At 37.1% G+C, this 16,989-nt stretch overlaps 2 protein-coding genes across 7 annotated transcripts in view; one reads left to right on the top strand and one right to left on the bottom strand.

The window, feature by feature from the left end:
- Positions 1-3,218, bottom strand: part of AP3S1 (adaptor related protein complex 3 subunit sigma 1) — a 65,584-nt gene extending 62,366 nt beyond the window's left edge. For all 6 annotated transcript variants that reach the window (XR_002137042.3, XM_019727835.3, XM_074328587.2 and 3 more), the window contains exon 1: positions 3,004-3,218. Coding sequence is in view for 5 of the 6 variants with exons in the window: in XM_019727835.3 (XP_019583394.1) it covers positions 3,004-3,072 (69 nt within the window). In the remaining variant the exon portion in view is untranslated. The remainder of the gene's footprint in view (positions 1-3,003) is intronic.
- A 56-nt stretch (positions 3,219-3,274) lies between these two features.
- On the top strand, positions 3,275-14,822 carry ATG12 (autophagy related 12). The gene is made up of 4 exons (XM_019727836.2): positions 3,275-3,717; positions 7,139-7,275; positions 12,938-13,000; positions 13,672-14,822. The coding sequence occupies exons 1-4, from the start codon at positions 3,555-3,557 to the stop codon at positions 13,729-13,731; spliced, it is 423 nt and encodes a 140-aa protein (XP_019583395.1). The 5' UTR covers positions 3,275-3,554; the 3' UTR covers positions 13,732-14,822.
- Positions 14,823-16,989: the final 2,167 nt, after the last annotated feature.

Genomic DNA, 16,989 nt, shown 5'->3' with positions numbered 1-16,989 from the left:
TATGAGGATATGAAACTATTAACCCAACCACATCCCTAAATATTGCTTAATAAATTATACTCAAAACTGTAAATTTTATTGGATATATACTTCTTAGAGATTTCTTTCAACTTAAAACAGAAGCAGTTGAAGTAACAATTATTCCATCATAATTTCTGTCCTAAAGGCATAGATTCTTAAAACCTCTAGTTAATGAAGGACTAAATTTTAAGAGGTAAAAGGAATCTTAGGTCACTTCTAGCCCAAATTCTGTCCCAAGCTAGGAGAGACTAATATATATAGCAAAGATTTACTGAGAGTTTTCTATATTCCAAACTCAATGTTGATTGCTAGGGGTGACACAAATAAATCTAAAACCTGATACCTTTCCCTCAAGGAACCTATAGGATGTCCCAAAGGAATTACAGGCTGTGAAACAGAATATTATACCATAATAAAGGTAAAAATAAAATCCTAAGAACCAAGAGGAGTTCTTCAGCAAGCTAAAAGGCTTCAGGGAATGCTTGAAAAATGTTTGAGTTAGGCCTGGAACAAGGGTTCAAATTTAGACATTTGGCAAAATGAAAGAAAGGACATTCCAAGCAGTGAGAATAGAATAAACTGACTCCCTATACAAACACATATTCTCCTCTTGCTATGTCACTTTTCTTGGTGTTCTTCAAACAGGCATTTCTTCCTCAGGGCCTTTGCATCCCTCCCCCAGATATATGCAAGGCTGGTTTTCTTAACTCCTTCAAGTCTTTATTCAAATGTCACCTTCTCAGCAAAAACTTCCCTTGCACTCCCTATCTCCTGTGCCTGTTTTATTTTCCCACAGCACTTATTACTATCTGACATGCTGTATATTCTACTTCTTAGCAGCTTTGCATATCCCCCTACCAAAAGAGCAGAGGTTATCTGTTCATCTTCAGATTTTAAAACACTGCCTGCACAGGGTAGGCATGAAATAAGTATTTGCTGACAAACTGATTGATGCAACAAATGAGTGAAAAAGATTTCTACCCTCAAAGAGGTTATGGTCTAGTAGAGGAAGCGTGTGTGTGTGTGTGTGTGTGTGTGTGTGTGTGTGTGTACGTGTAATCTTGAATTATTCTTGAATGACAAAAATAAATACACAGCTGGCAAAACCCAATTTATAAAAGATTAATACACAGAAACAGCTTCTGGCATCCCCACTTCTACACAGCTAGTAACCACTAGATTCTTCTTTCTATGCCTCTTACCTTCCTGCCTCCAATAACACTGTCACTTACGCAATGGCCAAAAATGACACCAGAGCTGCCACTGCTTCCATAATTGCCTCTCTTCCCACATTAACCTTCACTGCTACCTACTGAGTAAAGGTAAAATATATTCTGTCCCCACTGTTAGACAAGAAAAAGATGTATTCCAGATGAAATTCATTCTTCTGTAGATGGTTAAATTCTAGATTAGCCAAGAAACATACTAGTTTTAAGATTGTCTAATTATTAAGCGTACATATGGAAAAACAAATTTTTGAATTCTGTTTCATTATTGGATCATACTTTTCTATACTGAAAATTGATGGCACAGGCAAAATGGTTAAGAGAAAGTTCCTTCAATAAAGGATAGTCTACTATATTTTATGCAAATAGGTAACAATGTAAAGTTAAGGACTTTTTTTTCACTCAGGATCAAGTGGAAACTTTATCCTGGATTAAGGAATGATGCAAAATTTTTAAATAGAGCATAAGCATTTAAATTACACTATATTCTTTAACGCTAGGAAAAATAAAACTACTTAAGAACATGAGGAATCAGCTCAAGATTTCTCATTTCAACTAACACCTCTACAGACTGCATTATCATTTTAGGCACAGTGACATATTCACATTTAATTTTTAATGGCAGGAATGATTTCTATGTGGGATTAATCTCCATAAAAGTGCTAGTCTTGGCACAATTTCAATATTTAATTGAAAGTTCATTTCTGGCTATAAACAAAATGTCCCAACACTATGCAATAGTTATTATCTCTACAATGATCCTAGCAATGAGAGCCCAGTTTGTTTTACCTAATGAATTTTACCCTCAGATAGGCACCTATGTCTATAACCCTCCCTTGGTCAATAAATTACTTATCTTTACTACCTTAAAATCTTCTGCATTTTAAAGCATCATTTACACTTCCAAAAGTTTACAAATATTACTATTCTTCATAAGAAGAAAAACTGTAAATTAGGGCAAATTCCCTTATGTAGAAAAATGCAAAACCAGCAGCTGAAATCATAACTTTCAAGTACAGAGCATCACAGTTCTAACCGGTCAACTACAAATGTCTCCAGGTATTGCAGGAGTAAATAATTTACAGCCACTAAGGTAAAAAAGCCCGATAAAAATGTTAGGTCCTCACTTATCTTTTTCTTTAATAAGGAGACACCTGAAAGTCAAACTGGACAGTCGATCGCGTATCTCAACATACAGGAAAGACTGTGCAGAGCGTGCAGTTATTATCAAACCGCAGGAAGCCAAAGTTCCTGCGCGATGAGAGGATTATCCAGAAAAACAGAAGCCCATCTGTCCATTGCAGAAGAGAAAGAAGTCCAACAGGAAAAGACGGAGAGTCAGGGAGGTGGGGCTGCGAGACCAACTAGCTCCGCTCTGTCTTCCTCAGAGGATAACAGCTGCTGCGGGCGGCAGGAAGGCGTGAGCGCGGGTGGGCTCGCGGGCGCAGGTGGGCTGCGGCTGCCCGACAGGCAAGGGCTCCGCACCGGAAAGTCTCCAGGGCCTCGCCCGCGCAGCAGGGAAACCACCCAGGCAACAGACGAGCGGAGGAGCCGCCTAGGCAGAGCCACGTCGGAGGATGGGAGCGCGGCGGGAGGTGGGCACCTTGCTCACACCCACTGGGAGGCTGAAAGCCCCGGAGCGCGAGACCGGCGAGGCACGAGACGGGCCGCGGCGCGCCTCAGGGGGTCGCCCTGAGGGCGCTGCCAGCTGCCAACGAGTCCCCCTCTCCCGGATCCGCGGCGGCGGGATACTCACATAAGGCTGGTAGAACTTGGAGAGCCGCGGCTTCCCGTGGTTGTTGAAGATGAGGATCGCCTTGATCATGGCTGAGCCGGGCTGACCGGGTGGGCGCTGGGGGCCAGGGCGGGGGCGGGCGCGCTAGCCTTGCCTCGGGATCTCACCGGCGATCCTTCCCCACCCGCCCCCTCTCGCACGCGCGCGCGCGCCCCCGAGCCGCGGGGCGGGCCCTGGGCAGGGCGGGGCCTGGGCGGGGCTGGTGCGGAGGGAAGCGGAAACACTCCAGGCCGCAGCCCACTTGCCAGAGGGGCGCCTGCGCATTAGGGTGCGTGCGGCGACTTTGCCCTTAGTCTCCGTTCCAAGGCTCGTTGCTATGGGAAAACAGTAGCGATATTAATGGTCAAGGGTCTGCAACAGATTCGACGTAGAAGACTAGCGGGCATCTCCAACTCTCACTGTTGGATTGGATCCATCTACTCTGGCTCCTCCTTAGCGACTTGCCCCGGCGCAAAGCCCGCCCACTGCACGCGCTGAGCCCCCACTTCCGCTCTCGCCTCCCACGGAGCAAGATGGCTGAGGAGTCGGAGTCAGTTCTGCCGCTCGCTCCTTCAACGGCAGCTGACGGTGAAGGACCTACGGAGAGCTCCCCAGGAACAGCCACTCCGGAGCCCCCTTCTTCCGCCTCAGTCTCCCCGGGAACAGAGGAACCTGCCGGCGACACCAAGAAAAAAAGTAATTTTGAGAGCATTTTCTTTCTGGACAGAGGCGGGAGGTTTAGGTTGTTTCTCACTAGTGATAGCGGCCAATAAAGAAGAAAAATTTAGAGGAAGGCCTGTCCCAGACGTGGTATTTGACCAGTCAGGAGAGAGGAAGTGTATTTTTTGGCTTTCAAGACCTTTGATTGCCTCCCAAGAAAGCGGTCTCTGGACGCATCTTCGCAGTGTGGTATCCGGTACTTGGCTGCGGTACCTAAGACACTGCACTCGAAGCTTCTTTTGAGTTGGTTAGACCGCGCGAGCTCTTTGAAGGTGGGAGCTGAGTGGGAGGGATCTCGATAGCTTCAAGTGTTTAACATGGTAGCTAATTATTTGAAAAATGATTTAATGATATAAGGTGATAGAGGTGGTCGGTGGTAATTCTGGATTAGAATCCACGCCTTCCTACTAATTCGCTTTTTTATCGCTCAATTGCATGTGAATTCACTCCTTGAACCAAACAACTGAAATTTTATCCCGTACGAAGAATGTTAGGGGGAAACTAAAGGCATAAGCATCGATTTTTTTAAAAACTATTTTGGAACCTTTAGAAGCGAATCATTGCATTTGAACTAGCTGTCATCAACCCTTTATTGCTTGAGAATTAGTTCGCCGTTGTAAAATACAGAAATTCCTAAATTTACTTGTCCTGGAGCATTCTGTGTAGAATTACCTCTGAGAAAAGCAGCAAATCAACGTCTGCAATTCGAAGAGAATGACCCTGAGCCAGAGACAGGTTTTCTCAGTACAGAGTCTTGGTGTGGGTATGGCTTGTTTTCTGCTCAGTGATCTCGCGGTCTTTGGTCGAACTTCAGTTTCTCCTGCTATGGAGGATAATTGTCTCTCAGCACTGTCCTCCTTTTAAGTCAGACTGCCACTACGTTTAGGGGAAATCTGTTCTGTCGTTTCGTATGATGCACTAGCAGAGAAACAGAAACCTTTGATTATTTTTATATGTAACCATTAGAATCTTTCTTCAGAAGAATTCTATGAATTTTACAGGTTTTTGTTGCTTTTTATAACTAGGAACAGACTTTCAAAAGGTTTGTTTGTTGTAGGTTCTGACGGTCTTAATTAAAAGGTCATTACTTGACCCTGAAGATAGCTTTGTAAAACAATGGCTAAAAAATAATGAGCCACTACTGGGATATAGCGTGTTTTCTTCGATCTGCACAGTATGTGTTTTTAAAACCATCATTTAAAAATGTAGGTTTTTGTTTTCTGGCTCCCCTGAGCATTTGCGTTTGCCTCTCTGGTATAAAACTTAGTTTCTAGCTATTGAATTTCTACCCTGAAATTGTCATTCTTTTTTGAGGACCTCTTCTGATGAAAGAAGCTTAACTATTACTATTTCGTATGCTCCACTTCTGGTTTAATCTACAGATGGAGGTTGTTGGTCCTGGCCTCACATTAGGATCACCTGGGGAAGCTTTTGTACATACCAGTGCCAAGGCCCTAATTTCCAAAAGATTCTGATTTAACACGTTGCTAACGGATCACGAGAATCTTCACGAGGGATTTAAACCCCGCCGTACGCAACGTGTTAATTCATGTGAACACTGGTATTCTTGTAAATGTTCCCACAGTTAAGTCTAATGCATAGCCAGGGTTGAGAACTACAAGCAAATCATGTTCAGAATTTTTTAAAAAAATAGTACAGTTATATTACAGTAAATATGTTTCCTTCTCTAGCTTGTCTTCCCAATTTTCTTCCTTCAGTAGTACAACTCATAATTTATATTTTCTGCTTCATTTTCTTGAAATGCTCCATTGCAACTAAATTATTGATAGCCCCAGCAGATTTAGGGAGCACAGAAGAAGAGTTACTCAAAATCTCCTCAGTTATCTTCCAATTCACCACTATGCCCTAGGTAACTGAAGCTAGAATTATTATGTGGAGGAAGAAAGATTAGCAGAAAGAATGACTATGTGCATCGTGTGTTCTACATGCTTTTCATTCCAAGGTAAACTTGAATAAATTGATCTCAATGATCAATTGGGACCCTGTTGGGTCCCAATTTTTAATAAGGAATGGGACAAGAGAGATGTAATAGAATAGAATTAACTTTAGGGGGCAGCAAAACACTATGTTGCTTTCATGGTTGCTTTTGATTTTATTTTATTTTTTCCCCTAAGCAAAGTAACTTCAGGTGACATTCATAGTTTGGGTTTGTGTCTTTGTATTTTGGATTATTGAAACCTTTCATTTCTCTAACTGAAAACTTTGGCCCCTAGTTGTTGTATTTTCTTTCTAAAAATTTTTGTTTATTAAAGAGGTTATATAGAAAACTTGGTGGTTACTAAAAGCACAAATAAAACCAAATAATAATCACCTATAGTGTTGCTACTGAGAAATAACATTTTGGTGCATAGTCCCCATTTATATGAATATGTGCTTGTGTGGTTTTAATGAAATTGAAGTTATACATGCTGTTTTGTTTTATATTTAGTATATTTTAATAATTTTTTCATACTGTTAAATATACTTTTATAATATGTGTTCTTTAATGGCAACTTAATAATCTTAAGGTTCAGTAACTGAGTTATAAGCTGATACTGTTCTAAACACTTTACATGTATTAACTCAATTAATTCTCAAAACAACCTTATGAAGTAGGTGCTATTATCCTCATTTTATAAATGGAGAAACTGGCACAGAAAGATTAAAGAGCTTATCTAGATATATGTACCTAGCAAGTGCCAGAGCCAGGATTTTGAACCCAGGGAGTTTAGAGGGTATGTTCTTTGCTGCATTACATACATTCTATCATAGAATATAATATTCTTTATTTACCAATCCCCTCTAAATATCCTGTTGGATATTTAGGTTTACCAGTTTTTTTCTATAAAAAGTAAATATTTCAACAAAGGTGAAATCCTTCTAAGTGAATCATTTTACATCTCATATTTTCTTAGACTAGATTCCTAAGATTATTATTGAGTATTATTGAGTCAAAGCATATCTCTAAGTATTTGGTAACGTATTGTCATACTGTTCTCCAGAAAGGGTGTGCCATTTTATATTCCCAACAGTAGTATCATCTACAGTATTATTATTCTAATGTTTACTAATTTGGTAGATGAAAAAGGCCATAACATTTTATGTTTTTTTTTCATACCTTTGTTGACTATTTATATTTCTTTTTGGAATTGTTATGTTCAAATGAATTTTTAAAATTCATTTCATGGGGAAACCTTTGTGGGACTGTGAAATCAAGGGCAAAAAAAACAAAAACATTACAAAAAAGAATCTTACCTACCATTTGTACATCTTGGACATACCTCCAGTATCATAAATACATAAAATGTAGATTAAAGGTTTAAGTTTTATAAACTCCTTTATATCACATTCACTTTTGATGTTTCAGTATAATTGTGAATTTTTTTTCCTTTTACAGTTGACATCCTGCTAAAGGCTGTGGGAGACACCCCTATAATGAAAACAAAGAAGTGGGCTGTAGAGCGAACCCGAACCATCCAAGGACTCATTGACTTCATCAAAAAGTTCCTTAAACTTTTGGCTTCAGAACAGTTGGTATGAAACCAATGGTGAATATTTCCCTACAAAAATTCACAATAGTTCCTAGGCAACAATGAATAATTGTTGTATGTAGAAATGCATATGGATCCACATGTTACTTTCAGTTATTTTTATTTCTTTTGTTGGTGGAATTTATGTACTTTATTGAAGGATTCTCTGGGTAACCCTGAAAGGAATTGAATTTTTAGATTTGCTTTTACAGTGTGAACTGATTTTTTTCCTCTAATGTTATTGGTTTTTTCCCCTCAAAAAGTCACTGAATGCCTGTGCAGAAAGATCAATCATAGAACATTAACATGGAAAGTTCTGGGTTTTAAAATTTGTTTTGCTCTCAATGTTGCTTCCTTCCCATTCCTCTTGAGGTAAGCAATATATCTTTTCCCTATGCGGTGGAAGAACTAAGATATATATACTTATTTCATATTATAGTATATGTTAAGCACTTAATGGTAGCAGGTGTAAGGATTAATATTTAAATGCCACTGGCCACTGTTTTTTAACTTGGTATTCGACTACAAAAATTTAGATGTCTACGTGTATTAGGAATGTTGTTGCATGTTATATTAATATATCAGAAACTTACATCTGCCGATCACAATTTTAATACTGTCAATATTAATACTTATCTAAGAGTTTGGCTGTAAGTGGTTCTTACAAAAGGAACATAGGTGCAACGTATAAGACAGGTCAATCACTAGAATTTTTTGAGGTGACAATAGCATAGAGCCAGTGATTCCTCCAAAGGAAGTTGTTTAGGAAAAGTGTTGGGAATATTTGAGATTTGCAGGTGAACATCTCCCTTTGTGATCAGTCAGAGTGAGAAAAATATGTGTATTTTAAGTGCCATATAGAATTTAATTAAATGTCAGAGATGGTCAAGAAGTTGATAGTGTCATCCACATGCATATGGTAGCTAAAACCTCAGGAGCAGAGGACATTGCCTAGAGTCTGAGTCTAAATGGAAAAGTCAAAGGAATGAAGACATACACTTGAGAGACTATATCTCTACTAAGGGTGCAGCATGAAGAGTTGGAGAGAGAGGAAACCAGGAGAGTACCAAGTAATTAAAGAATTACTTTCAGAAATTTATAGATAAAAGATGAAATGATGCTATGTTCTATGTTAATGTTAGAGTCTTTACATTTTGCATGTCTATATCCAGTAATCTGAAAGGACATGATTAATATCAACATGTATTAGGTTGAACCATGTAAAATTGTCATTAATCAACCATTTTAAACTAGAAAAACAACAGTTTCATATGGTTCAACCTTTAACTTCTGTAGTGAATCTGATTATCCCTTCCCATTTAAGCAATCGGAAACAAACAAAAGTAGAATCATTTTGTCACTTTTCTAGATTAAACTAACATTTATATCTTCTGGCTTTGATCTAGTTGTACCCCACGTTATTTTAGCAAAATAGATGTTTAAAAAAATAATGATAGGATTTGGGGAAGATAGCAGAGGTGTCTGAAAGCGTAGTTGAATCTCCAAATTCCCACAAAAACCGTCAACTAGATAGCAAAACCAAAAACCCCGATCAGTATTTATAACAAAACTAAATGGCAAAGTATCCTCAGTAACCTTAAAACACAAGTTGGTTGGGACAAACCGCCAACCACAGGATCCACATGGCATCAGCACATGTGCTGAAAGAAGCAGGCAAGCAACAGGATTGTCATCTGACAACATTGAGAAAGGAGAACCTGGATACAGCTAACGAATATTCACTGGGGAGTACAGTGGACCAGTTTAAGAATAGTAGCTGAAACTCAGAGGGTTTTCTCTCCAAAGCAGGTGATTACCATATATCTAAACTGAGGAGGACTGAAGGGGTTGGAACAGTCTAGCCCCTGAGAGCTCTCAAAACAGATGCAGTAAGGCTCCCTTCCAGGACAAGACCCCACACTGTGGAGGAGCTTCCAAGGAAAAAAAAAGTGAAATTGATCAAGGCAGGAACAGAGAGGACAGAAACAGAAGAACAAGGTCAAAGTGGAGGGGAACAGAACCTGGATGCTCAGAAAGCAGGCTTCCACGCTGTTGAGGACTATACAAAAAAAAAAAAAAACAGAAGAGGGAACTTTCTGGAGTTAGAGAAACTACACTGACCTCTTGGTAAAAGTTAAGGAAAATTAATTTCATGTAAAAACAAGTAACAGAAGTATCAAGGTCAAATCCCATGCAATGTTATTGAAAAAAAAGAATAACATCACTAAAGACAATAAAAGCGTGCCAGAAAAATGTGCCTACAAGACAGGTCAATGACTATAACTTACTATTTCTGTCAGAGCCTGCCGATGAGACGAACGGTCCCTGAAGTGGGGAGTGAGGATTGAGAAAAAAATAGACAAGAGACAAAGATGGGATCGGGAGGGCGAGCAGTTCTGACTAGACTGCTGCACCTGTTTTATTTTCCAGCTTTCTTTTATACACACAGAAACAAGGTTTACATAGAGCGGCTGAGGCAGCAAGTACAGATTAGTTATGTTTTTTCAAAGTTTGACCCTGACTGTCTTTACCTTTTTGATAATTCCTCATCCCCAGAACAGCTGGTGTCTGTTTGTTCTTTATGCTTATCAGAGTTCCCCTTAGCGATCCTCCCAAACTCTGCTTGAAGTTACATTTTCTTAACCCTTAATGCTCCAGCTCCCTAAATATTTCAAAACAAACTCAAAGACATTAAGAAAATTGTGCAAGACATGAAAGAACAACATAAATCGGCATTAGGAAAACTCAAATGAAGTGACACCACTCAGGAAAAGAATTATAAATAAAAGTTATTTCAGACATGGAGACTAAAGTAGAATGGACAAGAACACATAAACCATTTTTTAATAAACCTTTAAAAATAGAAGGCAAAAAAGAAAAATTTTTTGTAAATCAAAAACGAAAGGTAAAAAGGATTTGAGAAAAAGTGATACGTATTGAGTATGAACAAAGGAGAGTGAACATGGAAAACAAGAGTCCTGAAGAAGGAAACCAAAGCAAAGGGACAAAACAAATACTTAAAACTATAATTCAAGGGAAATTTCTTTAAAAAGATTTGAAACTACATAGTAAAAAAATATACGAAATATCCAAGAATAGTGAGCACCAAGACACATTCTGGTAAAATTGCTAGACTTGAAATAAGAAAGAAATTCTTTGGACATCTAGGGGAAAAAGGAGAACTGAAGGAATACTATTTCCATAAAGACTGATGATTTAAAAACAAAATCTTTATTCTTTAAAATAATTTTATATACCCAAGGTCTAGCATATAGCAAAAGAATGCATTTTGAAGTTTTCACTAACGTAGAATTTTAAACTAGCTTAATTGGTTTATTATTATTATTATTGTTGTTGTTGTTGAAATCACTTTTAGTTGCAGACTCCTGTTACAAATCACATTGAGTTCCCGTAGTTTTCTACTGTGTTTACTGTCCCCTCAACACTCAAACCATCTTACTTTTGCCCCTTTTGCCTACAAAGTCCTAATTCTCTTCACCTAGTTAAATCCTATTCCTTCCAGGAGGCTTTCCCTGACCTTTTTGCTGAGCTAAACTAAGGCCACATCTCTGTGTACTAAACACCTTGTCAGATGCACTTTTCTTGTCTATGTTATCTGTTTATGTGTCTGCCTCTCCTGTAGATTGAAAACTACAGGAGCCCCTCAGTAGGGGCTATATCATATTAATCTTCACCGTTCCACACCTTTTGTAATTCCTGCCACATAATAGACACTCTGTGAATGTTTGCTGAAATAAACTGTTATCAAGGGCCCTCCTAATTTAAAATGTACCCAAGAGAAAATCTATGTTCATTAATAATTAAACTGCCAGGAGCTAAAGACAAATTATATCTGTATTACAGAAATTCACATTTAAATGCACACTGCTCTCTGTTAAGTTTCTGAAATTTTTAGTATTAGAACGTTACTCAACGTTAACCACTAATTGATATTTACAAAGAACTATTTCTAAATAATTTCATGATTAGAACATATACCAAGCACTGATACTATCTTATTTTATCTTTCCCAGCAGCCACAAGTACTATTATAGTTACTATTATATTCCGTATTCATAAGTAAGCAAACAGGCTGAGAAAAGTTATTTGTATTTAGAGCCAGAATTTAAACCTAGAACCTCTATTCTTAATTAATGTACTGTATGGCCTAAGGGAGAATTGTAAGCAATATTTACTCTTGTTATAGCTGGTGACCCAAATAGTCTCTATTAACCAACTATTCTGATATTGTTGGGTTTTAAAGACTATTTAAACCCCGGGAAATTTTAGTCTTAGAATTTGCCTATAGATGAAAGAAAATTGAATATGTTGCCTGCAAATAAAGTTTTGTTTTCTAAAAAGAAAATTATCAAAAGCTACTTTTACACTGTGACTTTTTGTTTCAGTATCTTAAGGAATCTTTTCCTTAAGTACAGGTTTTCCTCACTATCCGAAAGTAGAGAGACCATTCCTTTCAAACCTTTCCTAAGCCAAAATGGCATAAAACAAAGAAGCAATTACCATTACTTTATAAGGGAAGGCTTTTGAGCATTTCCAGACTCCAAAAAGTAACCTATCAAATTGTACTAAATACACTTAATTATATCCGGTTTTATGCTGAGCTTTCTTCGGCTTTCTGATACCTTTGGATACATCTTGCTAATAGATGCACAAAATAAATCAAGATAAAGCACAGATGCTCACAGACACCGTTCAAAGCTACGGTGGATTGATGCTGAGGTGCTGGGTGTAGTTTCCAGGGAAAGAGCTTGGCAGAGCCACTCACTGCTGGGGTGTGAGCTGCTTCTATGAATATAATGGCTCACTGCAAAACATATGCTGAACATTATTTTCACTTTGCACCTTCATAAAAGCAAGAGTCCTCTTTAGTGAAAACAGGACTAATGTAGGTCTTTCTTAACACGAACTTTTGAAAAACCAAGGATACCTGTACTAAAAATGTTTTATTAGGTTGATGCAAAAGTAATTGTGGTTTTTGCCATTATTTTAATGGCAAAAACCGCAGTTATTTTTGCACCAACCTAATAGTAAAACCAGACTAAAACATTGAATAATAAATCCTTTAAAGAACAAAGGACATTAGGTTTCAATTATGTTACATTATTTTTCTGTCTTATTTGGCTACAAGTGACTACAGTAGTGGCACCTGGCCTGGAGTTCAGTACCTTTCAGAGTTGTCAAAAGTGGCAAAGGTCAAAAAAATCCAACCATGTAGGTCATTTACCCAAGAAAAAGGTACAGACGATCTCAAATATTTGACTTTGGGCTATGTGAGTGAAATCTTGTTAGGAAAAATTCTGTCTTTAATTATGAGTAAATGGGAAAATTAATACGTTAGATAATTTCTTGAATACACCTTCTAAAGATACTTATAAAAACAATATTTAAAAGTTTCTTAGTTATAAGTTGGTAACCACTGTTCTTGGAGCAAATATGTTGTTTCTATTCTTCCAGAGGAAAGATATGATCTTCATAAAAATCGCATTAGTTGACTAATTTATGAAAATTAGGAAAGGAAGTTTATGGAAGCTTTCTTCAATTCTGAAGACAAAGAATTTGAAATAGCTGGCAGATTGGAATCCAGATAGGTATGGATTAATCAGTATACTATTAAAAGTGAATTGCCATATTTTTTTTTCTTGCAGTTTATTTATGTGAATCAGTCCTTTGCCCCTTCCCCTGACCAGGAAGTTGGAACTCTCTATGAGGTAAAACATTACTGCTTTATTTTCTTAATAGTGTATGCACATCTGTGATTATTAATTCACATCATTATTTAAAGAGATGCCATTCTTAATTGCCTATCAGGAAAAAAGAGATTACTTTCTATTCTCTGTTATATCTCTTAACACCTTGAATGTGGCTAGATCTCAATGAATTATACAGTGATTGAAAAATTAGGGAATGAAGATGACTTTGAAGTATGCCCAGAAAGTGAGGTCTCCTTTATTACCTGTTTCTTCTACATTGTTTATATAGTCAGTAATCCAGATTTGCCTCCAAGAAATTTAAAAGGAAACTACATAAGAATGACTTTATTCAACATTCTTACATTTTCATGGCAGTAATCACTATAGAATGCACACTAGCATCACTACTACAAAATAGTATACAAAACAGTTATGTACATTATAGTCAAGATGTAGAGAATGAACAAAAGTAAAATACGTAAGCCCATGCATGCCTACAATTCTTAAAGGACAGGATTTATTAAACATTTATGATTGCTGATACATGTCTGATAGCAACTTGATCTCTTGAAAGAAATAGCTTTATAGATAACTTACACGTACTTGTATGAGGATATTTATGATGCATGTAACTTTTTTTCTTAGTTTTATCTAAGAATAACAAATGTATTGCCTTTTTCTTTTTGTAGTGTTTTGGCAGTGATGGTAAACTGGTCCTGCATTACTGCAAATCTCAGGCATGGGGATGAACTACAGAGAAAAAGATCTTGCTAACTATAAATAAATCTTCACAAAGGAAACAGCTCTGAAAAGTTTTGATACTTGTGGCAAGAGACTTGTGGATATGATCTACTCAGCGTATTATCTACTATGACCCATGTTTATGCATTTAAAAAAATCTATAAAGAGATGGACTCACAAAAAAATCGATTTGCATTAATACAGAAATCATCATGAAAGATTGACATTACAGCATATCTATTACTACAGCTTGCTCCAGATAGAGACTAAGACTGTACAAAGCTTTATTACCAATTCTCTAAATGACTGAAACTGTTTACTTGTAGAATTAGCACTCTGCTGATTTTTTTCCCACTGTAAAAGTCAGTGTAGTTTACTAAAGGATTCTTTGTGCTTATTTCCGGGAAGTTCAATTTGTTTGAGTTAATGGAATATGCCTTTTCTCATTTTCATTGTCACCTACTACGGTATGTTATGAAACAAAGTTTCATTGACCTGCTCTCTTTATACCTTATATCGTCCAGTAGAGGGCAGCCCAGCTGGCAGAAAGAAGGAGTTTAGTTTTACATCTTGGCTGGATGATAATGGAGGAAAAACGCTGTTCCTGCTCATTCTAGCAAACGTCTAGCCAAGAGAGCATGTGTGTTGATACACTGGAAGACTGCTTTAGAATATGCATAGTTTAGTTTTAATTATTTTATTAGGAAGTAGAAGGAATTTTACAAATTTTGAACAAATGAGTCATACAGCTCTTTTCAGTCCTGTCATTTGATGATTCTTGAGTCCCAGTGGTTATAGTTGTGGTGGTAACTCTGTCTCTTATTTTTACAAAGTCAAAAGCCCTTGAGTAAACGTAGCAACATCTTTCAGTTCTTTGTAATGCATTTTTCAACTTGAAAATGCTTACAGAATAATTGAAAAATAGCCTTAGATTTTATATGTATTTCATGCCATGACTAAAAGTACGTTTTTACTAATGCTAATATACTGGTAATTGCTTGAAGTGAGATTTAACTTTTTTCTTCATTCTGTATTATATTTGTAATGTAGCATTTAAAAGAAAGCATTCCAATAAATTGAGTGGAATGTCCAAACAGGATCTAAGGTGTGTACAAGAATTCTATGTTTTTTTCCAAAGGTGATGGGAATGGTATGACTTTGTCAAAGGACTTTGAACTATACTTATGTCCCTTAAATCCCAGAATGTACTATGTGGTTAATGATCTGCCATACATTAGCACAGGGGGATGCTAAGGAACAATTCAGTTTACGGTAATGAAATCTCTTTTCAGTTCTCATTTTCTGTCCAAGAATGAACTCTTACGTCCTCTTATATCAGTGTTCCTATGAATAAATTAATACAGCTAGTAGTTAGCCCTGGAATAATACAGATTGAATTGTGCAAATTTATCTTGTAAACTAGGTAAGAAATTTGTATCTGTGTTGAAAACTGGGAAGTGTATTTTCAAGTCAAATAGGTTGGATATGGAAAAGATCTGTTCTCTAGCTTTGTCCATTTGTAGTTTACTGAAGGATGTGAATATATTTATTTGTATATATATTTAACAAATAGCAAAAATGTGTTTAACTTATATTTGCTGTTCAGGTTTCAGTTGATAGAATATTTACTACCTCAATGAGTTCAAATTTGTGACATCAATTTAATTGTTCTATTTTGAGCTAAAGAACTTACTACTTTATTAAACCAAAGGTTAGCTAAATATGTATACCTTACTTGTTTTTTTTCCCTAATAACTTTGAAGAATATATAGGGCTTTATACTCTTTCAGACCATATTTACAGTATTATTTCTTAAACCTTACCCAAAGAATTAGTTATTTTATGCTAATTTTGCCGCAACATTTACTTGTACGCCTGGATCCCATGAGTTATTGGGTGACTAAAACCTAAAATACAATTCACAAACATTTTTGCAGATGTCTGGTTTAAACTGTGTTAATTGTAATTGAACTTGGGATGGGGGGGCGGGGCCTGAACCCTCAGGTTATATTTTGTTTTCCATGTTTATGAGAAAATCAATGTCAGTAGTGTGATGCTTTATCTTACTGTGCAAAAATGACCCACAACATACGGCGTACATATGATGATTAGAATATTGTGCTTCCATCTTTGAAGGTATCCAAGCCAAGGACTTCATAATCAGTTCCCCATATTTAGGGTATAAGGTAAGCTAAGAATGTTTATCTGTAATCAAACTAAGATTGAATACTTCCTGGAATCTGATTTTCTTTAAGTTTTAACCCTGAAGGGATCTTAAATATCACCTAAATGTCAGACTAGAAAATTGAAAGAGAAGTACAGACTATGCTTTCAGTTATAGAGCATTAGCCAGCCAGTTTAGTTGTGTGTAATCCAAATTGGGAAAGTCTGCAGTTTTCAGGGGCTATGAAAATGAAAATCGTTTTGCATGCAGCTTCTGCTTCATTTTCCAAGGACTATAATATACTGGGTGCCAGGGAAATCAGCTACAGACCACATATCCATGGGAGATATGTTCTAAGACCTCCCCCCAGTGCATCCCTGAAACTGGATAGTACTGAACCCTATAGATACTGTTTTTTCCTGTACATGCGTACCTATGATAATGTTGAATATGTAAATTAGGTACAGTAAGATTTAATAAAACAAAAAAGTTATAACTACTGTAATAAAAGTTACATGAGTGTTGTCTCAAAATATATGTTCTCTTGTAATGTGAGATGTTACAATGCCTATATGATGATACCATCCCACATCAAAGCAAAAGCAGGATCTGCCTTGCACCCAATCACCCCGCAGCCCGGAGGTTCAGCACGGGTGAGGTGAAGACCCTGGATATCAATGTCTTAAAAGTGTGTAAACCATCACCCTGGGCAATGCAGAACTACAACCTCTTTAGATCTAGGTATTCTAATAGAGCCTCTCCTTGCAACACAACACAAAAGGTTGGCTTCTGGCCTGCTTTTCTACCCAAAGCCTTTTATGAACAATGATGACTGAGCTGTCATTTTTACTTCCTAATAGCGTTGTTAGAATACTTCGGTTTAACCAGGGATGTTTGAAAGACTTCACGTGGCACAAGTAAATGTAAATACATTATACACAGAAATACAGAGGGTGCCAAAAAAATGTGTTGCACATTTTAAGAAAGGAAAATATTAAAATTGTAATACATACCAATAACAAAAGATGAATACAAGTCGTGTATACTTTTTTGGCACCTCCGGTATATATTGAAGCAGTCTAGAAAAAGCAGTCTTCCTGAA

The sequence above is a fragment of the Rhinolophus sinicus genome, chromosome 3 (assembly GCF_057876585.1).
Source record: "Rhinolophus sinicus isolate RSI-liver-muscle chromosome 3, RSI-T2T, whole genome shotgun sequence".
NCBI lineage: Eukaryota > Metazoa > Chordata > Mammalia > Chiroptera > Rhinolophidae > Rhinolophus > Rhinolophus sinicus.
This window is presented reverse-complemented; position numbering and strand designations above follow the sequence as displayed.